Genomic DNA, 27098 nt, shown 5'->3' on the forward strand with positions numbered 1-27098 from the left:
TACCATTTAAAATTTAAAAAAAGTAATCTGTATTGCTATGGGGACCATTCTAAAAAATCTTCCATGCACAGGAGTAATTTAAGTGTTCTTCGATAGATGGAGATAAAGTTGTGCAGCGATACACGCCTATCTCGTAACCTTGCGCCGTTCGACTAACCTTATTCTTAATATACTTTATATAAATCCAACAATAATAGTAAATTATATAGTAAATTATAGTTAAAATATATCAGAAATAAATGTTAATAACAGTTTATAATTTTTGATTTAAATAAATGTCTAATAATAGATATGGGAAAGAAACTTATAGGAAACACTTCCTATAAGTCTCATAAGACTACATGTACAGTATTGTAGATTGTATATTTATGTACATTAAGCCACATACCAACACATATAATAATAAATATGTTGGTATATTATGATTAAATAGCATCGAAAGTCACGGCAGTGACTCCCAGCCAAGTAAAAAAATAATTGAATAAATACAATCTCTTAACGAACAATTATTTATAGTCACATGGTAACAATCCGGGTTGAAATTTTTAATTACACTCCACCCGAAATTAGTAGTGGCTTGCTCCTGTACAGTAGAAACCATGTACAGTAAGATCCAGCTTAGCGCTGTTTCGGTATTACGCGGTAGTATTGGAATTCCTCGAGGCACTGCATTAAATTTGTCAACTTCAACAATACGGACAATTTTAAAAAATAAAGAAAAAAAAATCGTATCATCAGCAAATACAACCACAACTTCGTCAACAAAAATTATCCGTACCAGAAGCAATGTGTTTGAGGAAATGGAAAAAACGACTTTCCATCTGGATTGACAATGAAGTTGAATAAACGCAATATGCCATTAAGTCAAGCAATTATAATGGAAAAAGAGAGAAAAATTTTTTTAACCTTATTCAGAATGAAAAAGGCGATAAGAGTGAAAATTTCGTAGCTAGTCGTGGGTGGTTTTATCGATTTAAAAACAGAAACAATCTTTATAACATACAGGTTACTAGAGAAGCGGCAAGTGGAGATACAAAAGCAGCATTAAAGAACTAGGGAATTATCCTCCTGAAACTGGCGTCTAATTACAGAACGATTCCGTAGCTGTAGTTCTGCTTTTTACCACGAGATGTCGGTACTTCGTGATGGCAAGAAGCTGGACTAACATAATTCTGACAGTGGTGTAAATACACTACAGTCACAATTAATTTATTACGAAAAAATTTGCTTTGTTGAACGTCAAATTTGTCTTTTGTCTAATGTTCATTTTCAAAATATTTAAAATTATACAATCTATATCTATATCTATACTATTATATAAAGAGACAACGTATTTTTCGTTTGTGACCACTAACCGTGAAAACTACTGAACCAATCGTTACCAAATTTTAACTGTAGCATCTTTATGACCCCCGGAATGTTTACCACTAATCAAACCTGCAGATTTTTTATTAATTAAATAAAACTACAATGGATTTTTGTCTAGGGTTGGCTTATATGTCCAACAGATGGCGCTACGAGTATGACGCCCTAAGTTTGCTTTTCTGTGAGGATGGACTAAAGTAGATCATCATCTATCTATCTATATAAATAAAAATGTAATGTTCGTTTGTTCCTACCAATTCCTTTGAAATTTTCACACAACGCTGCATTCGAATACGCACGTGTTTTTATATAATATACGTGTCGAAATTCCCCCCACTGGGGGGAGATGAACAGGATTAAGGCTTACCATAAAGAACTCTGCTTCTATTTCTACTATTTTAGATGCGGTTTTTTGTGTTTTTGATTCCGTTTTAATAGGGCACGCCAAGAGAACGTACACTAAAAAGAAATTTTTCGAAAAATTTCCCCCCACACGGGGAAGTGTTATACATTTATACACTTTGAGCCACAACAACGCGTGGCGGGGTCTGCTAGTATATTATAAAATTATTCTAAGGAATATATAAACTTTCGTTCTTAACTTCTTTTAATCTTAAGATTTTTCTACTGAATTTTCAATCTCTTACTCGAATTTTTTTTGTGTTATTTAATAAAATTATTCATTGCTTTTTAGAAATAATTTATACGTTTTATATTAGAAAATTTGCAATATTTCATTTTACAATTAACTTTTATCTTTGAAATGTTCTACAAAACCAAACTCAATTTTCTCCACAGGCATCCTTATGTCTTGTTTATAAAATCGTACTGCCCGATGTTCTTACCAGCATAGAGGTATGAAGAAGTACATGTCGAGAGTTGATATTTGGCACAGAGTGTTAGGTGCCCAAATCTTTTGCGCATAAAAAAATCCAGACTCGTAGGTAGTCGGGGGAACGAGAATCGAGTCAAAATAAAATCCAAAATGGCGACACTCTTCTACAAACAGGCAAAACAGCCACCTCACCCCACCGAAGTTAGGTAGGGGAGAGTACCACCCGCAGTCATTCTAAGAAATGAACTCTAGACGTTAGGACTGAACACGTAGTTTCTTCTATGTTAAATAAAATTTGTAATGTAATTTTGTAAATTTGAGAGTGCTTCAAATATGGCATTAAAGCAGGGTTTTATGTCGTTACAAGTGAGTTTTTTTTAAACATTATCTAGTGTAGTAAAATCGTGGGACCGATAAAAAATTTTCAAAAAAAGGGAACTTTTCGTTATACATCGACAAAAATTCAACCCGGGCCGACACGCAACGGAGAGAAATTTTGAAATTGGATAGGTTAATTTCATGGTAAATGCATCGTGACCGGCGAAGTTTGAACGATCGGGCCCAAAAGCAGCGATATCAAAGAAGATAGGAGAATGAGAATGAGGCCTGCCTTGAGCATCAAAGTGATTCCGTCTACAAGACATAGTCTTGTCCCAAATACGGTTTTGCCGTTTTACTTGTTTGCTTTTCACGAGATTTTAAAAAACCTAACCCCAGCGAATACCAAGAGTTAAGTGTATCTTGTGTGATTTGAGTAAAGTCTTTTGAATCGGTAGTTTAAATCTATAAACAAATAATCAACCTCAGTAAAATATTAATGAACTTTTTGTAGCCTGATTTAACAGATCTGCAATGATTTATTTGAACGTTAGTTAAGAAAAAAATGCTATTTACAAGAAAAATTGTTTTCTTTATGAAAAAGATTTATTGAAAATTATACATTTGCAACATTTTCATATGCACAATCTGTTATTGAATTTTTCCTTTTGTAAGTACAGTACATTTCTGAATTGAGCGTAGTCATGATCCCATGTGCCAGAGTCGCGCGAATAGAATTTATAAATTCCATGAATTTTAGACAGTACGACACAGTTAATTTTAGTTGGTTCTCAACTTATCTGTGACTTTCCATTCGTAGAAATCTGTCAAATACAGTTCATGATATTTTTATTTACAACTGAATGAGCTGTTAATATTCATAAAAACAATTATTTTAAGATATATTAATTAAATACAGCGTTTTTAAAATTTCAGAACAGAATTTNGATATTTTTATTTACAACTGAATGAGCTGTTAATATTCATAAAAACAATTATTTTAAGATATATTAATTAAATACAGCGTTTTTAAAATTTCAGAACAGAATTTATAGTTTTGAATTCCAGCTTCTGAATTTTACAGGCAAATCCATGTACAGGTACAGTACTTTCTCCAATGTTCACATAATCGAAGGAAAGTAGAAAATCCTTCAGAACATGAAGTCTCACCACAGAATATAGACTTTTCCTCCACCAGAATTTGCCTATTTTCTAAACCTACATGCTTGTTAGTAAGATTCCTTTTGAGAAGTGCTTATCTGAATAACAAGTATTTTCTAATATATCAACGCAATATTTTCCATAACGATTTCTTAGCAACGTAACGGAAATACTTCACAACCAATTATCGATGATAAAGTATGGTTTTAAAGCTAAAATATCGATAAAAAATTCCAAGCACACCGTACAGTACGAGGTACACGCTTTCTGAACGTCACGACACTAGCGATATCTCGTGATAAAAACCAGAACTACGGCTACGGAATCGTTCTGTAATTAGACGCCAGTCTCCTGAATTAGTTTTCAATGTTGATGAAACGGGCCTTTTCTGGAAGACAATGCCAAAACGTATATTTTTATCCCGTGAAAAAAAGCGAGCATCAGGATTTAAAGCTAGAAAAGATCGTTTAACACTTATACCGGGTGGTAACGCTAATGGCTTATTATCTGCGGCGGACATTACGACAACTGACTGATAAAACAGACGGAGCAGATAAACAATCCGTTAGAGATTTTTGGAAAAACTATAATATCATGGATGCTGTAGACAACATCAATTTCGAGAAATGTTTGAAAGGATTATGGAAGAATGTATGGCCGGAATTAAGCAAGGTTATTGATACAAGAGAATCCATTGTTGATGTCACAGTACATGTTGTTTGTCCACTATAGAAATTAAGGGAAAATTATCTAGAANATACGTGGGAGTGCAGAGGTCAATATCTCCACACCGTGTCAGGCCAGCATTTTGAAACTTGTATTTGCCTTGCGTCAAAACAAGCCTTGGGCATATAGAAGTAAGTCAACTTCAATATTAATAATACAGTAGTAGAAGTAAAATAATATAATAATAATAAATTCTTTTGTTGTTACATACCAACAGTAGGTAAAATCTTGTTTATGTACTGTAGCAGTTAGTAAAAGTATTGTATAGTAGTAGTAGTAGTAGTAAGTAAACCCTGCTTACTGTATAGTAACTTTACATATATATTAGTAGTTAGTAAACATATTTTTTTTATACAGTAGCAATAAATAGCTACTGTTATAATAAGCTGTGTAAAGTAAATTTTACCTGTTTGATACTTCATTACAACACAAAATATAATAGTAAAACCTTACTGTTTTCATTTAAATACCTCTTCAAAAACCTATATTCCTTAGTAATTAATAAAATAATAACGTAAGAATATTACAAGCAACCAAATTCAATAGTAAATCCTTTAAGGAAATCGCTGTTTATATATAACAGAAATCTTACCTGTATGAAAAAATAATAAATTGGTCTTAGTAGGTATGCTTATAAATTATTATTATTATTATTATGTATTACAAGGTCAGGTTACGTATGAATTTTTAAAAGATTTGAAGTTTAAGTGATGTGTCGAAGAAATTTCTAATGAATTTAAACGTAATAAGTGGAAATTCGAAGTAGTGGTAGTGTAAAGGGACGTTTGTTTTTAACCTGTCAGTGAATTAACTATTAATGTATTCTTTTTCATCAGTCAATTATTCATTATTTTACTGTGAGATCAAAACCTGTTACATTCCATTAAAAATCCTTTCACGTGTCACTGTTACCGACCTCTGACTTGTATAATAATACATAAAAGGAAATATATAAATTACACTTCAAAGCAAGGACAAGAGATAATTATTGCTGGCAGTAATATTTCGTCCAATGAGAGTGAGTAATAGGAGAGGACATGTTACACATTTTACACATGTTTAGTGTGCTACGATTTTTATAAGCTTAGTGATAATATATAATGTAATTTTTACTACATTTGGTGGTAGAGGTTATTTATTACTCTATATATATATATAACGATATAATACAGTAGACGTAAAAAATAACTTTCAATTCGTAATGTAAAAAATACCTGTTTTATACCAATAATAACCTCCATGAAATACTAATCGACCTTGAATAGTAGCTGCTTCTATTATTCGAATCATACACAGAGGAGCGGGATGGACTCTTCTAATAGTAAGGAACCCTCTACCACTGATTTTTCGTGAGTTTCGTGCCGAAAAAACGCCCACTTTTGAATGTTTTCACACTGCTCTTGCATTAAATTCTGCTCGATTTTCCGTTGAAAGACGATCAAGGTGGAGCCATTAATCTTTACTTTCCAGTTTTTTTTTTATAGCAATAAATAATTTAAATTATAAATATAAATTATATTCTGGGATAAAATAAACGTATAATATATATTTCTATAATAAGTTATATATAAATCATTGTGTCATATTTATTTCGTATAAAGTACTGTACGTTTAGCAGTTGACCATGACATCTTCAATGTATTATTTTGAATATCTTTCCCCTTTTAGTGTTTATATAATAAGCAAATATTACATCTTTTCATGTAAAATTATACGTGGTAATGACGTTATATTATACAATACAGTATAATTGCCCAAAAGCAAACTAATACATTTAAAAAATCGTAAATTATATTAAGAATTCTTATGTTAATTTGGAATCATTACTTACACAAAAGGTCATATTTTTTCAATTTTTATTACCTTATTTATATAAAAAATAAAATAAATATTCATTACACGAATATCGTTAAAACGTGGAGTTTTTTAAATCACGAGTGTCATTGAAAGAAAGAAATTTTTATGATAAATACTGTAAACATTCTCGTGTTATTTTATACCATAAAAAACCGAGAATTGTCCTGATGGAAAAGATAAACATTAAATTAGAATTGCATTAATTGTAGTTTTACAATTCGTGAATGGCTTTGTATAGCGTACATATATTTACATACACGCACACATATACATAAGATACTTATACACAATACACAAAATCGTACATCTATGTTTGAATACACTTACTTATTCGCGTGTATATATTTATACACTATAGACCTACATTTATGCACATGTAATCTGTACATAAACATATGCCAGCATTGGCATTTTTCACGTATCAGAGAATTATCAATTAAAATTTTAATGGTCTTAGATTTTAAGGAGGATGGACATTATCACTTTGATACCAAAAAAACTTGTAGATTCTAAAATCTTCAGTTAAGTTTTACCCATTCGAGATATATGACACACGACACCCCTCTTTATCTCTTCACCTCCTCGACCTTTAAAGGGTCGATAGTGGGAATTTATAGGTCTACAATATTTTCAAATTGTAGCCCAACAATTCATATGAAGTCTTTCGGATGTTAAGGTTAATTAATTACAAGATAACCTTTGTAGTTATATAAATCAAATACTATAATTGTATAATAAAATAGAAGGGTTAGAAGTACGAAATAAGCCAATAATCTGTTTAATGTATTGTAATATCATAGCAAAGGACAATTTCCTGTGAGATAACAGTGCAGTTTAAAGGAATCTTTAGTACTTCATTTTGCCTGAATATTTGAGTCGATGAATCGGGTCGAAAACATATGTACTATATGCTATTCTATGATAGATTTGTCTACAGAGGTCATTCTCTGGGCCTACGAATCAGACCCAGATGCAGTTTCATCAGGCCTCACAGATGCTCGATAAATGACAAATCTGAGCAGGCCAAAGAAGTGTGGCAAAGTAACGGAGACATTCCTCAACCGAGCATTACATTGTTAAAAATGGTTGCATGAAAGGAAATAGATAAGAGCGCAGGATTTCTTGGACGTACTTCTGTGTTGTTAATGTCTCTTTTATCACTACCAGGGCCATATTATAATAGTGTCTCGGCCCAGTTGAGGGTTAATCCATCATTACTTACCAGTGGTCCTCTACCTTCTAACACAATAATCCTTTGTTCTCAAACAGAATTGTGATTCACGTATCAGTCTTTAATGCAAGCAAATTTACATGTACTAATTGCCTACCAATGGTACTGGAAAAGATAAAGTTGTGTAACCTGTCTTCTAAATGGTGGACAAAGACACCATTGCAACTTTAGTGCTTGTCTCACGATCAGACAGTAGTCTCTCTGGCACAGTATCTAATAATATGCCTGCCATGTATCGTATAACACGTATACCCTGACGTATCCACTGCTCAATCTCCTCAGAACTGCTTACATTTTAGGAATTCGAAACGTCAATTCTGCTTCCCTCAACCAGATATATAATCGAGTCTTTCACAAACTTCATAAATGCCTTCAAAGATCTTGATACAACAAGTACAGTGAAATTTCTAAACACAGCCACTACGAACCGAACCCTTTTATAACATTTATATTATTAATACATTTAAAAAGAAATAATTGTATTAATTATGTTATATTTATACATTTTTTTTTATAACTCTAAACATGTTTACCTTATTGTTTAAGGTTAATGTTTTTTAGAATAAATTTTCCTGCAAGACGAAAAGGAAAATGATTCAATTAAATCCCGCTAGGTGGAAACACCGGTGCTGGTGTTTTGTTTATAATACAGTAGAAAAGTATAGAAAGTTTTAGGTCACGTTCGACATTTGTTGTTTAGAACGAGTGAAAGAAAACACGATCATGACTCTGACTCTTAAGTTAATTATTATTTGCTTGTTTTTATTTACTCAAACTTTCTCAATGTCTGAAATACAGTCAGAAGGAACAATAGAAAATGACGAAGAATTGAAAAAAATGTGGTCAAACACTTTAGAAAATCTGAAATTTATTACAAAAGTTATAGTGAAATTCATACAACCCAGAATAAAAAGAATAGCCAAAGAAATAAATATTACTCAAGAATGTAAAGAATCTTTTAAACAGTTTCTATATGGTCTACAAAATAATAAAATTTGGGCTTTTAAAAGTGAGTATAAAAAAAAAATTATTATATTTATTTAATATAAGAATTTAAAAATAATATAATAATAATAATAAATAAATTTTATATTATGTTTAATTTAGACTTTAATTAATTAATTTATATACAAAGCGAGTATTTTTTTTTTAAATTAAACGGTTTTCGTATCTAATTTAATCTGACATAACGACCCAAATAACATTTATTTCACGCTATAGTTTATGTACTAATAAACTAAATATGAAGTAAATTTGACAGATTATTGAGCTCATTTACATACTTAAATTATCGTATTATATTTATTGATTGTTAGAATATAAAGCAACTTTCATATATGATCCTGATAAAGTATAAATAATAAATAAATTAGTCGTTAAATATTATATTTATTAATCAAATATATAATATAGTGTACATATAAACGTTAAAAACTCTATTAACTGGGGTAATGAAGAGCTCCGGTGTATCTGGATAATAGAAAACAAAAGATATTATTTCTATTAATTTGACAAGAGTAATTCATCAGAAAGGTTTTCAATGTCCTCACCTTTATCTACTTTACAATTAATTAAGAACGATTTTCCTGTAAGGAAAATCTCCTTCTCTATTCTTTTTCTATGAAAGTAATCCATAGTGAATATGTATTTTTTTTATTATTGTATTACTAAATTGATAGATAATCTATTTCATTTTTTTTTTCAAACAACCTTGAATACTAAGATTTGAATCACGGTTATTGAATGTTTTAATGTAAATTTATACGTGCCAGATTACAAGGACAACAACACGAGAAAGAAATCTTACTTTATATTATTATTCTTCACTTATTCTGTTAATCTACTATGGTGTAATCGCCTATACATGTTATGAGTGCTTTTATTTTAATTTTGTATTGCATTAGGAGTAAGAGCTTATGTGTAAGATTTACAAAATTCGAAGTAAAACTGGTTTGAAGCTTCGTAGTTTCGAATCAAATAAAGAATATGTGATCTTATCTGTTAACTTGATTATTATTTTAAAGGTTTCTTCCTGCTTATAACACTTGAAATAAAGAAAGTAAATGGCAAAATGACATGATTAATTGATTTCATTTTATAAAATAAAACGTGATTTATGTTAAAGATCAACTTTAGAAATATTTAAATTTTATTTCTATTTCTATATAACAGATGGCGCTACTAAACGTTGCCGGGGGAAAGTTAAGCAACCGGTTACTGTATTTTTTTTAAATAATAATTCAAAATTTTCACCATTAAAAAGTGGGATTTAGAATCACGAGACTGACCCCGTTACAAAGTTTGTTCATTACGCCAACCTCGTTTTATTTATTTTAATTATTCTTGTGTTTTTATACGGTAATATTTTATTATATAATGTAAAGCACTAACACATTTTTATTGCTGTTTACTGTATATTAAAGAGAAAACAGGGGAAACCAAGAAGTAAATTGCTCTGGTTTCCTATATAAAGTTTTCTTCGTTTCGTTAATATAATAAATTAATTTCTTAGATTCCATATTTATATTTTGCCCCAGAACTTTAATGGTTCTGGGTGGTTCTTATAGAGAGTAATATAAAAAGTTATTCGTTACGTATCCTTCAATGACACCATTAAACGTTTGGTAGTATGATAATTGAGTATGTAATCTTTAATATCACGCTACAACCGTAGATTCATAGATAAACAGGTTTCTTTGTAGTGTTTTAAGGTCATTTAGGGAAATTTGTTGAGGTTATTAGGGTGGATCGGGTACGATTTTGAATGTTATCAATAAGACGTAATGGAAAAAAAACATGGGACTATTTCAAGTTGGATAAAAGAGTACATATGTATAGAAATATTTATACGTATATATATTAATATTATAAGTAGTGTACATCTCAATACTAGGCAATTAGTCATCTTCCTCTCTATTGTCAGATCTTGTTACCTTATTTATTGATCCTCCCTTATGTAAGTTTATTCATATTATGTAAGTAAAATTCACATTAAAAATGAGAAAATTTGGTTATGTTTTAATATAAATAAAATCAATTCTGATGTTAATTATAATTTGAATCTCTAGTATTAAAGATAATTCAGAAAATCTTTATAAATTCTCTAACTTGAGTTATAAAACGTGTTAAACTAGGTTAACTATAGTTTATCTCCCTCTTTTTTTTAAATATAGTATAATAAATAGAAGCTGTGTTTATTGTATCTATAATTATCTTAAAGTTATTCGGGTTAATATTCAGAAAATATTAAATGATTTAATTACACGACGATAAAATTGAATAAATACTTCGCTTAAACACGAGAATAAATTTTTATTTTATATAAAATAATAAAAAAAATTCAACGAGTTGCTTAACTTTCTCGGCAACATTTGGTGGCGCCATCTGGTATCATATTTTAATAAAAACTTTTCTTTCTTAATTATAAAATGGCAAAATTCTTAATTTTAATGGAAGGGTTTAGTTTTATTCAAAAAACAATTGTAAATGCTAATAACGAGTAAAAAAGCGATTAAGTCCGATCATACTGGAGTGGACGGGGTGAACAGATAAAGGGGGTCGCCTTTATCTCTTCACCCCGTCGCCCTTTAATCACCAAAATTTAATAGTATCAATCCTCCTAATACACAAACTTCCCTGCAAAATTTTAGAAATTTTCGACAAAAATCACGGGAGTTATTAAGCTTCAAAGTGGGTGAACGTAATGGTGCCACCCCACACACACCTCATTAAAGTCGATATATACGGAAAATACCCAGAATATTTTTACATTTCTCGAACGTTTCAAGGTGTCCTGAACCTAAAAATGTAAAAAAAAAAAATAATAATGGGGAGGGATACGTTTAAAATATTAAATTTTATTCCATTAAATTTCTATACATAATATAATTTAATTATTTATAAAAGGTCACTATGATTAATTTATAAATTAAAAAGTCTAAAACTAGAAAATAGAGAAAGTGGAATGAGAATAAAACTAGTTACTTATTTAATGATATGTTCAAATATGCCCTAAATTTTAATTTATGTCAACAATTGGGTAGAAAACTTTAAGAATTGAATAGTAAAAATATGAATAACAATATATTAAATTATTTATAATTAAAATTAAATGTATATAAATGTTTTTTTAAACATTTAAAGAATTTTTTACTTACGTTTTTATATTAGTAAAAAAACTAGTTTATTCTCTACAGGTTTACTTTAATAAATGAAAAATTTAGAATAAGAGGTCAAAATTACTTTAAATTTAAACATAGTAATGAATACATCTATAAGTTTTTGAATTACATAGGCCTGTTTTTTACTAATTAAATAAAATATTTAAATTATGTATTGAGGTACAACTTTAAAAATTTTATTAGAGAGTTAATTAATGTGTAAATTATCAATAAATATTTCACTTTCTCAGCAATTGTGCATATATATATATAATTTTAATGGCTATTATATTTAATATAGGAAAACTTATGGGGAGAGATTACAATACAGTAGAGCCTCGAAAACTCGGCCTAATGTGGACCGAAGGGTGGCCGAGTTTGTGAAAATGCCGGGTTATCGGGAATGGGGTTAAAAAAGGATAAGTATGCNTTTTAAAAGATCATCTCTACCTCGAAAAATTAAGCCATTTATTTTCCTTTTTATAATAATTAATGATATAAAAATTATTTTAAATTGATAATAATAAGACAGGGAAACACTTGGGCGATCTGCCAAGGGAAATGTCTCTCTGAAAGAATAATTAAAGGAAAGAGCTTGATTTGCGTGAGGAATTATGTACTGTACCTCGGGATATTTCCTTCAAATTTGAATAATTTTCTCAGAAATATTTTGAAAACATTCTATTTTCGAATAAAAAAATTTCATTTTTCAAATTGAATTAGCATAAAATTATTGTATAGAAATTTAAAAATTTATTGGAAAGTTTAATAATTTCAAGTGAATCTAAATATCCATTGTCTTTATAAGTTGTTTATCAATGTTCAAATAAGAAACAAAAACCTTTATTTATTGTTATACACTGTTAGTTTTCATTGAAATGCTGTTTTTTATAGGAGCAAAGTTCACTAAATCTTCGAAATATTGTTGATGGCTTTAAACACTATTATTGATTATTATTATTTCCTTGTTGTTCTTATTAAATAAATGATTTAAATTTGGTTTATAAGTATTAAAAAGATGAAGCAACGTTTACCTACATCTTGAAATGCTTAAATTATCTTTAAATCTTGAATAGGTCTTTGAATTTTGGGCTATAAGAAGATTGTACTGTACTACCTTTTTGTAATCTTAAGATAATTTTGTTATTGTTATAATGATCTTGTACTAATAAATATATAAATATACACATATGTACATGTACTTATATGAATATTTAAGATTAAAATGCCTTTTCTTTAACTTTTCTAGAAAGCATTGAAATATAAAAATTTATTCATAAGAAAAGTAATGTTTACATTGGAACACAGGGAAATATTGATTTAAATCTATAAAGTCAATTAATCTTTGTCATAAATTTAAATTTTATAAATTATAAGGAAAATTACACTAGAAAATTACCCAAAAATATCATAAAATACTTTTACAAAACATTGTGAAATACTGATGTGAAACTTATTGTGAAATATATATTTATATCGTGAAACCGAAAGGTCAACTATGTCAAAAATTACATTATAAATTCGTGATTTAAATCATTGAAAAAAACCCCTTACAATTGAACGAAGACTGAAAATTATATTATAAAAATACAGCAATAAGTTGTGTAAATTTACATTTATTTACTTTCTTGAAATTTCATAAAATCTTTCATTCTATTAACTTCTACTGTGAAGATTAAATATTAATTTTTATCACACATGAGATTAATTATGTTACTGTATTATTAACACTGAATTTAAATAGATGTTAACATATATGACATGTAGATGACGTGTCCTTCATTGAATCTATTAGATAGAAATTATTTATAACCTTGAAAGACTTTGATAAAAATGAATTATTTGAAGGGCTAACAATTGAAAGAAATGACAACTTGAAGGAGGAAAATTAGTATTTTTCAGATTTAAGAGAGTTTCAAATACATTGTAAGATTGTATAAATACATTTAAATTACTGAAAATAGTACTCTTTTAATTACTAAATATTTTAAAAGTATTTTAAGTTACTTATATATACAATACAAAAATATTTTATTTAACGATTAGGGTAGATACATGTAGAAAGGAAGGTTCAGGGTTTAACAGAACTTGAACAATGCATGGCGGGTGGAAAAATACTGTAGTACATAATGTTACAGGTCAACTATTATATGGAAAATAGAGTGGACATGGCTGATTAGGAAATAATCAAGGGGATGAACCTTACAGTATTTTATTATACAGTAAACTCCTAATTGGACTAATAGAGTGTGAATGTGGGCCAAATTATTGGGGTGTGTTTTCTCTGACAACGTGGAAAAGAAGGTGAATATACAGTATAATAATTTATCACGATCAGCTTATCCAAAATGTTTAATTTTGTTGCCATTTTGTAACATTTACATGGTTACGTAAGAAGTCACAAAAGGCTCCCTACATAAAAAGACTCTTTCTACAGTTGCATTTGGAAATAGTAAACATACATAGTAATTTTTTCAAAATTTGAAACACAATATGCATTGTTGTAAATATGAGACATTTTCAACTACAATTTGAGAAACCCTGTCTTTTATGTAGCCCCATAAAAAAATCGAATGCCATCAAATCAGGAGAGCGTGGAGGCTATGGATATTGTCCACCTCGACTAATCCGCATTCCTTGAAAAGTGGCTTGTAACCGCTCTCTAATTGGAACAATCCAATGGGTGTACTAACTGCTCCAAATACTTTTGAGAGTTAAAGATGCCGCCAATATAAAATAACCCAAGAACTTGTCGGTCAAATGATCATTCTGTTAACACTCTGCTGACGTACTTCACTCGGAAACAATGAGGATTTTCCTGAGCCCAGTAGCGCACGTTAGTGGAGTTTACTTCCGCAAACAGGAAGAAGCTACTTGATGATTGGAACTTGTACCGATGATACCAGAACCTCTTGAGAATCGTATTTACAGAGGTTATTTACCCGATTTCTGCTTCCATTTAATTAAAAAAAAATTAAATATAATAAATATACTAGTTTGAGATATAATCAAATTTGTAAGTAATCTAGTCTTTGGTTAAAATGTATTTTATTTTATTAAATATTTATGAATTTAACATCTAAATAGATAAAATAAAGTAAATAATTTAGTAATAGTTTTTTAGAAAATTATTCATTAAAATAACAATCAACAAATTAACTAAAATTTCTATTTCTAGTGTTTGATTCGTGGGGTAAACTACCAGTAGGACATTTTGGTGGAACTTTAACAGATTTTGGATCTTATTATCAATGCAAACATCTTGTTGATGATGTAAAGAAGACTTTTAACACAGACTGGAAGAACTTTTCTCCTCGTTATTGCATTCTCGATTATCGTTTACCTCCCCCTTCAGTAGGAAAGGATATTTCATCTTACGACACAGTTCCCGATTTTCTTAATATTACCGACAAAGATTCTGTATGTAGCTACAGATTTTATATTTCTCATAAATTTAAAATTACGAAATTACGAAAAATTTAAAAGATTTTATAAATTTTGATATCATTTAGGTACAGAATAATTTAGTCAGTTACGCTCACGTTTATCTTCAACACGCTATTAGAGTCGGAATATGTGTTCCCTCTTCCTGTAGTTCTGTTATAAATATTAAAAAGAATAATTACATTTAAAAAAATTAATTTCGAGAAAATAATTATAAAATTTTATATTCAGCATTTTTATCTCGAGTTTAATTTTGCTTGTGATGATTGGAACAATTATGGATTTGCTACAAAGACATGCAAGTAATTATGATGTTGAGAAACAGAATTCTGGTAAATAAATTTCTTCTTTATGTAAAAAGAATGTTCATTTTACATTTATTAAGGCACAAAAGAGATCTTTCTAGCACCACACGAGTATTAAGCATGTGGTGTATGAGTTTCACTGTAATGTTTACAGTAAAATAAAAATAAAAATGGAATCTTTAATAACAAGTAACAGTTAAGATGTATTATATATGAGATGAAATTAATATAGGTTAAATTTGCCCGAATTTTTCATAAAGGTACTTCCACGCATACGTCTTTAAAGTTAATACAGTTGCCGGTCTTGCTGGCTTTATATTCCAAAGTCTCTAGGCTATGAATGTGGTCCGTTTGAAAGGCCTGCCTAATTAACTTGGTGTTCTGAAGGTCCTCGTGCACTTCCGGGTCTGTAGCATAGCGGACAAGACGTGGCATTTACATGCTGCTTCTCATAAGTTTCGTCTCATCCCCATAAAGTGTAATCATTTCACAGTAGTCTTTGCACGATGGCTCTTTTATAAGGATCATGTGTCGTTAAATGATTTGTCAAAATTGATTAAATAAATTAATTTAAGTCACTCTAAACATCTCAGTAAACTACTGAATCATATGCAAATACTCTTGTAATGCACGGAAAGATATCTTTTGCGCCTGGATAAATGTTAAAGTAAACACATTGTATAGTTTACTACTTTGATTTGTTTTTAATTTTATTAAACGTTGAGAATTTATTCTTTTTTACGTAAGGTTTGACGAAAGAAATATTTTTATCCTTCTCATTGTATACCAATGTACAGAAATTATTTCTTAGCAAGAAATCTTCTGAAACGTTAACAGTTCTCTACGGTATAAGAGTGATTTCTATATCGTGGATTATTTTATGCCATTCTCATTTATACATAGACACACAGTCTATAGGTAAGTTATTTTTAAAATAAATTCTCCTAATATAATACTGTATGTAACTGTAGTTTATATAATTTTTACATTTATATTAAACTATATATAGGGTTATCCAAAAGTCAGGTAACTGTGCTCTTTAGAATCAATTTTTGAAAGTATGACAAAGCATTTGCTATAATAACTCATTTCATAGAATGCATAGAATTATACAGTTACGTTAATTAAGATATGAAATTAAGTAATTGATAATTTACTAACAAATTCCTATTGAAATTCAACGAGTAATCTTAAAAAAACACAAAAAAATTACGTGTATTTTTATTTTTATAGCTTGGTATCTTTACATTAGTCTCTATTCCTGTTAACAGTATTTAATTAAATTAATAATACAATAAAAACTTGTGTAAACCTGTAAACTTTTACTTTATCTGTTTTGGCAGGTTTCCATTTTTCAACAGGTTTTATCATTTTATATAATTTTTAAACTACACCAGATAAATGTTACACACATTGGGGTACTTGCGACACTTACCCCCTTTGTCGTCGGGTTGCCCTTTTCTTAATCTCCAAAACAGCATTGTATGTACAGTACCTAAGATGCTCTTTGTTATAGCTTGTGTTGTGTTAAATAAATTATCATTTATTCTCTTAATACATTCGAATTCTTTTCATTCAAATTCAAGAAGGAATATTAAGCTAATTTTTGCTTTTGTAGTACCCTGCTTATACATCACAAAAGCATAAGGTCTGCTCGATCGATCGAAGTAGTGTACATTTTTATATAAATTCTTTAAAATTCTTCAGTTTAAATTAAAAGAGATGACATCAAATTGATTAAAAATGGCACTATTCCAACAACAACAACAACAACAAAAAAGAGACTAATACATAAAGAATTCAGTCATCAAGATACAAATGCTATTGTTAATACAAAGCACGTGGTATTTTCGCCCTGAGGAAGGAATTTACAGAACACGTGTAGAGGAAATTTCCATATAAATCGTGTAGATGTCACGCAATCTATTAATCAGTTAACTACAATTACTACTTTTTCTTTATGAGCTTTACTTTCGAAATATGAAATTTGATAGTCTCGAATTATTCAAAGAATTCGGAATTACCTATATATTTTAACATTAAATAGGAATTTCAAAAGAAGTAATGGAGTGTTCTTACTCAGAATTGACTTCATTTGTATTCTCTTAGGTGTTTTTAATAATTTTCTAACACTGAAATAAGTGTGAAAAGTTTTTATAATACATATAATTTTCTTCACGTCTTCAGTTTATTTGGTAATTTCTAGGAACTGTTAAAAGCACTAAGTTTAATTACTCTATGTATGGCATTAAGATTACGTAGTTGATAAGAATAATGTATTTTTTTTTTAATAACCTTGGCAAACAATGACAGCTTATACCTATCGTATTATCATTTAGAATACAAATTTAAGGTAAATTGAAAATTTGCCAAGTAAGATCCACATCTGTTTTTTATATTAATCTAGTTTATTTTATACAAATATGTTTAAAATGTATAAAATGACGAGGTGGGCTGCTCTTCACAGTATATTTTTCTTCATATACTTCTTCACTTGCAGTTAAATCGCGTGTAAATCTTTTACCGCAGAAGTCCAGAATAAACATCAATAAGAAAAGGACGGCATCAGGAATAACATTATTACTTACGTAATGTAAATCTTAATTTCCTATTGTTAATTTCAAAGGTTTTCTAATGCACATAGAGATGAGTAATATGTTAATAAAAACCTTAATAAATAACAGAAATGCTTCGTCGAATTATAACTTTACGCAACGAGCTTACTATATTTCTTCCACGCTCAAGATGGCCACTTCCGTCCTGTACGGTTTCACTTTATTCTAGGGGCTGCCGCTCTAGTATTATAGCTCCACGCCTTTACACGTGTAATCGATTCATTACGTTATTAGTTTTTATGTATTTGTCGCTATCGTGCAAAGGACGATTACAATGAATTTTACAAATATAACCTTGACTTATAGCCAATGTTTCAGGTTATTACATGAACACTTTTCAATATTTGTATTTAAATATTGAAACATGTTGCAATAACAGTTAAAATATACAGTTTCTTTTTTTAATTATTCTTTGCACTGTTGGCACTAAGAGGACCTTTATTCAAGTTCGTTGTAGGTTGGGCCAGGCCCACAATGGGGCAGTCAGATCGTAAGAAACGGGGCATGACTTTATTCGGGACTCCATGACTTATTCGGGATTCTACCTCCTCTAAAAATTCCTATAGGTTTTCGACTAACCCGGATCGAGCTCAGGTCCCCAGAACGGTAAACTGATGCCTTACAATTTCCCTTGTCTTCCGGCCGGCAAATATACAGGATGATTCAAAACTCTCCTTCTTGGCACGCCACTGTTTTCACATCTTTACCACAAAAGCACAGTGTTCTTGCCACTACCACATCAACCTGCCTATGGTACATGGACGAATAGTTGGTGCTTCTTTTCTTCTATTTGCTTTCTTGTCGAGAGGGCACAATAATTAGGGTAGGAGGAATATGGTATTGTTATCGTATACCACGCGAAGATACATACATTGTGATGCGTGTGTGCTAATTATATCATGCATTTTAAATTTAAGTATATTTTGTATATATTAATTAAGTATATATAAATTGTAGTATATTTTTAACGTTTCAAATTGATATTTTTCTACTTTTAGCTGGTATATTATTTTATAAAGAATTCTTTAGAGGATTTGATCTTCAATTTATTGCCAATGGCACACTTTCAGTGGATACTTTTTTCTTTATCAGGTAAAAACTTTTTTTTATTATATTATTTTTTATTAAAAATTATATTTAAAAAATAAATTATAGATGAAGAACATAAAAAAATAAAATAATTTAATTTAAATTTTAGTGGCTTGTTAGTATCTTATACAACGTTAAATATTGTAAGAAAGCATAAGAAGAAGTTTAATATTCCTGTTTTCATCATCTATCGATTTTTCAGGTATATCATTTATTAAAATTCATAAAATATAATATAGAAGATATTAATTTAATAAACTTTTATATAATGGTTTAACAATATTTCAGATTAACACCAACGTACGCTGTGGTTATTGGAATTTTATTCGTTTTACCATTGTTGGGTGATGGACCTGTCTGGAACTTAACTCTTGATCCGGAAGTTGAAAAATGCCGTAAAGGGTGGTGGAGAAATTTATTATTTATTAATAACTTTATCGAAAGTCATAACGGGGTAAGGCCATTCAATTTAATACAGGAAGGTGACAATATATAAATCATAATGCATTAAATTATATTGAAATTATTTACATTTTTATGACAATACGGTGTAATTTTCACGTTATTTTTATTATAAAAAACAAAGCCATATTGAAATTATAGTGCACACCAGTCTCATTATACCAAAGCACTGTAGTACTGTAAACGTCCTTTACTTTAATAAAGGAACAGTCAGATCTCTGCTGTTCCTTGTGTCGATTGATTTTCCTAATCCCCATACTATAAACTATTCTTGCATCGTTTTTATCCAAATGGCAACAAAAAAAAAATGCATTAAAAATTCAAATTATTTTAAATCTACAATTATTTTCTAATTAGACATTTCTTTTTTAAAAAAATGTATGATTAAATCTGGCCTTCTTAGAACTTGAATTAAACTAATAAATAATTATTCAAATCGAATTTTTAAAATATAATCTTGAAATTTAGATAATTTAAACAAGGCCGAGTTATAAATATATATTTGTCGTAACAATATAACGCTACTATATTATTTATACTTGTATATTTTATATAGAAAGAGCAATATCTAAAAGAATTCTGTATGCATTTAATTGCAAAGACTGACAGTTTTAAAATAAAAATAAAAACCGTTTTCATTATTGAATCATTTTAGTGATATAATCTACAGATTTGTTTAATCTAAGGATATAGTTGAAGTTTTCCTTGAGCGGCATCCTTGAGCACACAAAAAGTGTGAAACAGAATCATTATCCTTGGTATAATTGGGAAACATGTTCAAAGTGAATTATAAAAAATACATAATTTATGAGTTAATCTTTAGAAGAATGTATTTACGTTGTATGCCTTTAGTAAAATTGAGAACTAATGGAAAAACGGCTCAACTATAAAAACACATGCTATTACTAAATTTGGATTCACTCATTGTTAATCCGTGTTCTTTCATAGACATGCCTCACCCACGTTTTATTACAAACCCCGCAACATGCCCATATTTTATTAATATGGGTTATACACTCACATTAATAAATTAAAGTGCTGGTGAATTGTGCCTAAATTAAATAACCTCCATTCTGCATATATTTTACTTCCCTTTATAATCAATTCGAATTATGCAAGTCAATTATAATAACTTATTATATTCATTTTAATATTTAATATCACAAAAATAGTATTTTTAAATTAAATAAATAATTACAATATTTCATAGAGAAATTTTATTTATTTAGTGTCTAGATCACAGTTGGTACTTAGCAACGGATACACAACTTTACATGGCATCATTAATAGTAGTAATACCGCTCATTAGGTAAAAAATGATTACGCAGTTTACACTTATGTATTAATTGATAAATCAAAAACTAATTCTGTCTTTCCTCTCTATAAATCTAATTAGGTGGTCTACTCTTGGACTTATAATCAATTTCATATTACTGATTCTATCAATGATAGTAACTGCGTTTATAACACTCTACATGAAGCTACCTCCAACTGCATTAACCGCATCGTATACAAATTCGAGGTGATTTTTAATATTACATTTTTTAAAAGTAATAATATAGGCCTATATTTATTTAAATTTTCGCAAAATATTATTCGTTTTAGTGATCGATTCCTCGATTGGTCAAAAGTATATTACAAACCATATCCCCACGTTGGAGCATTTTGCATTGGATTAGCAACTGGTTATTTACTAGTCAAGAAGCCTCAATTAAAATTAAGTAAAGTAATGCAATTTTTTAAATTTTCAAACAATTTGATTTAAATTGTATTTAGTATTTACGAATACAACTAATTTATTTGTAAAATGTTTAGTGGATTCAAGCATTAGGATGGATCTGCACTTGTGTCTGTAGTGCCGCAGTATTGTTTTCTGCAAGAGATTGGAATTTAGGTCATAAACCTGCACCGTGGATCTCTGCTCTTTATGCATCCACGAATCGAACTGTGTGGTCTCTCTGCGTGTCTTGGGTTGTAATAACGTCTGTGTACGGTTACGGAGGTAAAAGTTGTTCCAAATTATGAAAAATTTTATATGAATTGCAATAAACTAATTGGCATTTACTCCATAACAGGAATCGTAAGTAAATTTCTTAGCTGCAAATTGTTTGCGCCTTTTAGTAGAGTTTCTTATTCCACTTATCTTATTCATCCTTTAATAATATGGATATACAACGCTGAAAGACAAGATACAATTTATCCATCTCACTTTACTTGGGTAAATAAAATAGACTTTTATGAAATAGTTATTAGAAAGTTTGCGGCCAAAGTTTTCACTTTAAAACGTGAACGTCGAACGTTGTGAGCGCCTCCATTCTTTAAGCCTAGAAGACTTAATGGAATCATGCTCGACGTTCCAAACGCCATTGTCAAACTTCTAAGTTTACAAGATGGCGTTGCTCGACGTTCGACGTTCACGTTTTAAAGTGAAAACTTCGGCCGCAATTTCTGTATTGAACGATATAAATTACAAAAGATAAATTTTATATTTTCAGATGTATTTGGTAATAGGCCATATTGTTTTATCCTTTCTTTGTGCTTTTGTGATTTCTCTCATAGCCGAATCGCCATTTCTCGCTTTACAATCAATTCTTTTTAGAAGAAATATAAAAAAAATTGCCTCAAATGAATTTATTTCTGAGAAAATCGATGTAATAGATAAAGATCATAATAAGATATATATTAATACTGTTTGTAGTTCGACAGTTAATTTGCCACCTGACAAGGATTCAATAAAATATATATATCGTCTATAAAATTTGTGTAAAATATAAGATATCAATTTTATTGCTGTATAAAACGAAGGTATCACATGTTAAACTGCACAAGAATGTAAATTTTTATGTGAATTTACACATATGGAACATGTTATATATTAATTTTATACCTGTTATATATAACTTACTTTGTACAAAAATGTTATATATTATATTATAAAGCGATCTTCAGAATATAATTAATTGAAGATAGCATTGCAGTTTACGAGTCGTGTATAAAACTTGTTTTAAAGAAATTATTTTGATAAATACAGAAAATCTTCCAATTTATATGTGATATAATTAAGAAGAATAATTGTTTTGTATAAAATTACTGTTAAAAAGTAAATAACGAAATGAATTCAATTAACATTTAATAATTATTCAAATGTACTAGTGAATGAATTAATAAAATATATTAAAGAAAAATATGAACTTGTTTGTATCCTTTAAAACGGTAAAACTACTTACTAACAATAGATAAACCAATAACTTTTCGCCGTAATGCGACTCTAGCGCCAGCTATCGGTTTGCTGACGCATTAACTCTACAGCATAGCTGAAGGCCCAGTATATCTATTGATTCTGTATATATTACCTCACGGCGCATAGCATTTTTCGATTTTGACAATGTGGAAGGTACCGACAATGTGGAGGTACTGAGTATGGTACGGATCAGTACGTAAAAATAGACATGCCAGTAGGTGAAAGAGACTAATATTTAGAAACTGCCCCCATTAGGATGTGTACAAATTGTGCACTATATGCATAATTCTGGATAATAAATGTATATTTACACGAACTAACCTTTTGTTCGTTATGTTGTAGACAACAACCTTAGACACTGAAGCCGTGAGCGTGAAGAGGGATTGGAAAATTACCAATCCGAAATGCATTGTTAAATAGGAGAAATGAAGTGAACTGTTTTAATCTTGGTGTCTGTTAATTTCGAGTAATGAAGAAAGACGTAATAAATAACACTAGACTATTAGAAGAATCCTTTTTCTGATAGAAACTTTTTATATTTTTAACTGAAGTATTATAAAATGACAAAAGGCTTAATTTTGAGGGAAGAGATGAGTTTTAAAACGAAATATTGAAAATGTTAATAACGAATAATATCTTCATGTAGTACGACCTCTCTCGAAATTCTCTATCTCTCCACTCTTTAATATTAAGGAACTATGATACTATTAAATAATAATAAGGAGCATTGATGCTCCTTATACACAAGCTATTATGCCTAATTTCGTTTCTTATAGATGCCAATACACACATACACGAAATACTTTTTCATTTTTTTGACTTTTCAGGAGGTCTGCAAACGTGGAGATTTACAAAGAACTCTGAGGGTCAAATTTGACACGAATCCAATGCTTTCCCTTATTATGTATTGTACAGTACAGTATAGATTTTTTAAAGTCAAATTTGATACAATTCCAATACTTTACCACGTTATGAACACGAGAAGCTGGGAAAATAAAATGGAAGATTGGTTCCATTTTCCTACAGACCAATAAAAATATAGGGTTAAACCAATTATTACAATTATTCCCTATCTTTTTCGTGTATTGACTCCTTTTAAAAGATTTTTTTTCGGTCGATTCCTTCAATATTATATATCATACATATTATACAATATTGTATTATATTTGTCATAGCCCCTAACATACTTTTTAAAAGATATCTTCCTACATTTATTTAAGAGCAAAAACATGTGTAAAATTTTAAATATTGTTAAATAATTTTCTTTTAAATATTTCCAAAGTTTTAGCTATTTCCTCAAACTTTCATCAACCCCTAAAGGGTTAATAAATCACATAAGAAATTTATTATTTCGAAGTCTGTAAAATCGAAGATAAACAATACAGTTATCAACAAACGCCACGTGTACTTGTCGTGTAGCTTATTTAACTCTATCTCTTTGACCATGCCACGTGTGGCATCTCGGTTTAAAAATAAAATAATAGCGTCCTTGATATGTATTATACACAGAGTTATTATCGGGGAAAACAATATATAAACAGTGTTACATCACGAACGTTGTAGAGTTCGGTGCCATTAGTATTCACGTAGCTCGTTTTTATACGGCTTCGAGAACTACACTAAATGAGTTGAAGTGTGGGAATGAACAGCGTTGACAACCATTTTTAAGCAATATCCTGATATAAATGTCTTACAATAGACTCTTTTAACTCTGTGTTTAAACACCTTAACTATACAGAAGGACATATCTTTACGGCGTTAACACTGAGAATGACCAGTCCGACAGCACAGCTTCCTGTCTTTGCTCTAGACCTAATTGTAACACACAGAGCTCGCTGCATCGTTGTAGGAGTAGAACGGTAGTCTGCTAGAACGAACGTCATTGGTTCTAGAACCCCGTTCGTTCTAGCATAGATTGAAAATATATGTATTTAGGTGTAATTCCGTTTCGAATCCATAACCTGCAGTAGGGGTTTCTTAATCTTTTTTGTTCTGTTTTCTTGATCTTTAGCCCCTGCCATTTCCTCCCATACGTTGTCAACCTCCATGCCACTATTTAGGTTTATGGTTTTGTTTTTATTAACAATTACGAAGTGTTCTTTGAATTTACGTAGATAACTGACTTTTTCCCTGTGGATTATTTTTACATTTTTTTCATTGATTGTGCATTCAAACTTGCAGTGATTTGTCCATGATAACTGGTTATATTTAAGTCTAATTGCTGCTTCATGTTCTTTTATTCTGGTTCTAAGTTGCCTTCCTGTTTCGCCAATGTATATTGCTGGTTTTTTTACATGTACAGTACATTTTATCTCATATATTACTCTTGTTTGGTTTAATATTATTCCATTTAGGTTTTATCTATTTCTTTCATACATATTTCTGCAAGTTTTGGATCGATTATTGTTCCCATAATAATACCATTTTTCTGTCCATATATTTTTTCATTTATATGGAAGTAATTATTTTTAAAACTGTATTTTATTAACTCTAGTAGACAGCTATGTATTTCTAGAATATGTAGGTTTTTTTTTTCAATTAATTCCCATTTTATTGATGGGTACATAGAAATTATATCCAAACTTAGTAGCCTATACCATTGTCATGGGCGTTTTCTGTTGATGCGATCTACTTGTAAAATACTCTTAAAAAGTAAATAATTAAATTAAACTTTATTGGGGTAATCTCTAGATTAAGCTGTTTACGTTGTAATATTCTGTAAAGTTCTGAAAAGCCTTGAAAAGTTCCCTAAAATAAACATAGTGTGTCGTCTTGAAAATGATCTATGGAAGGTTTACTTGCATTTGCAACAATATATCTTTGAGAATCGAGAAAGAAAAAAAGACGGTTAAATATGCTTTAGGGGATACAACATGAACACCTCGTAGCTGTATGTCTAAACATATAAAACAGGTTAGTTCACTATTGTGTAAATATAACCAAATAACAGAAGTTGTAATAATTGTTGTAATTTTACCGTAATAATTACTGTAATAATCGAATTTATACCAATTTATAGAAATGTAACACCTAATGATTGGTGCAAGTTACACAAAAATATTGCACCCGAAATGGAATAGTGAATAAAGAATAACGAAGATAACACCCAGAAGTTTTTGTCTCTGATAAAATGAGGTCCAGACAAAAAAAAATATTCTTCGGATTTAACCTATGAAGTATCATTAATTTCCTTTGAAGAAATATTTTTAAAAAATTAATTTTTTAAAAGAATATAAAGAAAACTGCACCATTTATATAATACGTAACTATTACTTATAGTAGAACTTTAACTCCAAGACGAAACGAAATTGATTCAATTTAATCTCTATAGGAAGAAACATTCTTGCCATTGTGCCAGTTATTTTTTCACGTAGACTTATAAAAGTATAGCTGGCAAATTTGGTGGACTTTTCCGGCATTTTTATTTCTTTTAATACCTAATAATTGCTACATTTCAATTACCTTTAAGTCTTCAAATTTATATCAAATTACTAATATTAACTATTACTAAATTACTAATACTATTCGTATAATGGAAGTCACTTAACTATTCTAAAAAAGAGTACCCTCCAAACCTGTTTAACGTACGAAGACCTTTCGATCTACTTTCGTTGAAAATTGTAAATAATAACATAAAATATATACCGTATTTCAAAAAGAATTTCATAAAGAAAAAGTCGCTAAAAGAATCATTTCCCCAATAAACACACAAACATTCATACGCAGAAAAAAAATCCCCTAATAGCAGTATAATTTTATCTTTAACTCATGCTGTTCAATATATTTAATTAAAGAAGCTGATAGAGTTGATGATGGATTCGCGCCCGATAAATGGGCTATCCTTGTAGAGTTTCTTGGGGATTTTTTACGCATATTTAACATTTAAACGGGGGATCAGTTTTCCATTGAAAGTCCTCCTGGGAGACACCCCTTGGCAGATCACTGTCTATTGAGTTACATTATCCCATCCTCCATTTCTCCTACGTTTATAAATTGATACAATACAAGTTATTGCAAATAATAATTAAGAAAACTTTAAAGTAAATTTCTGCTTAACGTTGCAGAGCAGAAATTGTAAACATTGCTGATGAGTAAGATCATACATCCTTGCCCTTGATTATTAAAGAAAAGTATCTTCTAGTGCATACTATATAATTATATTTAAAAAATATTTTAACGCAGTTTGAACGTAAATAGGGTTATATATATATAAAGAGGAACAAATGTATTCTTCGATGAATTATTCTGATTATCTAAACGTGTATGGATTATTAGCCTTCGTTTCACGT

The 27098-nt window shown here is 29.5% G+C and overlaps 2 protein-coding genes across 2 annotated transcripts; both read left to right on the plus strand.

Annotated features, from left to right (window-relative positions):
* Nucleotides 1-8169: 8169 nt before the first annotated feature.
* Nucleotides 8170-15348, plus strand: LOC111618605. Its single transcript, XM_023360164.1, has 4 exons — nucleotides 8170-8502; nucleotides 14832-15073; nucleotides 15166-15247; nucleotides 15329-15348. The coding sequence occupies exons 1-4, from the start codon at nucleotides 8217-8219 to the stop codon at nucleotides 15346-15348; spliced, it is 630 nt and encodes a 209-aa protein (XP_023215932.1). The 5' UTR covers nucleotides 8170-8216.
* On the plus strand, nucleotides 15291-22658 carry LOC111618874 (nose resistant to fluoxetine protein 6-like). The gene is made up of 11 exons (XM_023360499.1): nucleotides 15291-15429; nucleotides 16150-16320; nucleotides 19016-19109; nucleotides 19216-19308; nucleotides 19395-19560; nucleotides 20798-20877; nucleotides 20965-21090; nucleotides 21174-21294; nucleotides 21384-21570; nucleotides 21644-21786; nucleotides 22064-22658. Exons 1-11 carry the CDS (start codon nucleotides 15360-15362, stop codon nucleotides 22322-22324), a joined length of 1512 nt encoding a protein of 503 aa, XP_023216267.1. The 5' UTR covers nucleotides 15291-15359; the 3' UTR covers nucleotides 22325-22658.
* The last annotated feature ends 4440 nt before the right edge of the window (nucleotides 22659-27098 follow it).

Source organism: Centruroides sculpturatus, unplaced genomic scaffold (genome assembly GCF_000671375.1).
Source record: "Centruroides sculpturatus isolate CEXI.00-Female unplaced genomic scaffold, Cexi_2.0 scaffold67, whole genome shotgun sequence".
Taxonomy (NCBI): Eukaryota; Metazoa; Arthropoda; class Arachnida; order Scorpiones; family Buthidae; genus Centruroides; species Centruroides sculpturatus.

Bases quoted from the DNA above. Each gene is read 5' to 3' on its own strand.
- LOC111618605 (XM_023360164.1), top strand. From the start codon at position 8,217: ATGACTCTGACTCTTAAGTTAATTATTATTTGCTTGTTTTTATTTACT. The intron at 15,074-15,165 runs GTATGTAGCTAC...GATATCATTTAG, and splicing joins ATATTACCGACAAAGATTCT to GTACAGAATAATTTAGTCAG. The intron at 15,248-15,328 runs GTTCTGTTATAA...TTTTATATTCAG, and splicing joins ATGTGTTCCCTCTTCCTGTA to CATTTTTATCTCGAGTTTAA.
- LOC111618874 (XM_023360499.1), top strand. From the start codon at position 15,360: ATGATTGGAACAATTATGGATTTGCTACAAAGACATGCAAGTAATTAT. The intron at 19,110-19,215 runs GTAAAAACTTTT...TTTAAATTTTAG, and splicing joins GATACTTTTTTCTTTATCAG to TGGCTTGTTAGTATCTTATA. The intron at 21,571-21,643 runs GTAAAAGTTGTT...ACTCCATAACAG, and splicing joins GTCTGTGTACGGTTACGGAG to GAATCGTAAGTAAATTTCTT.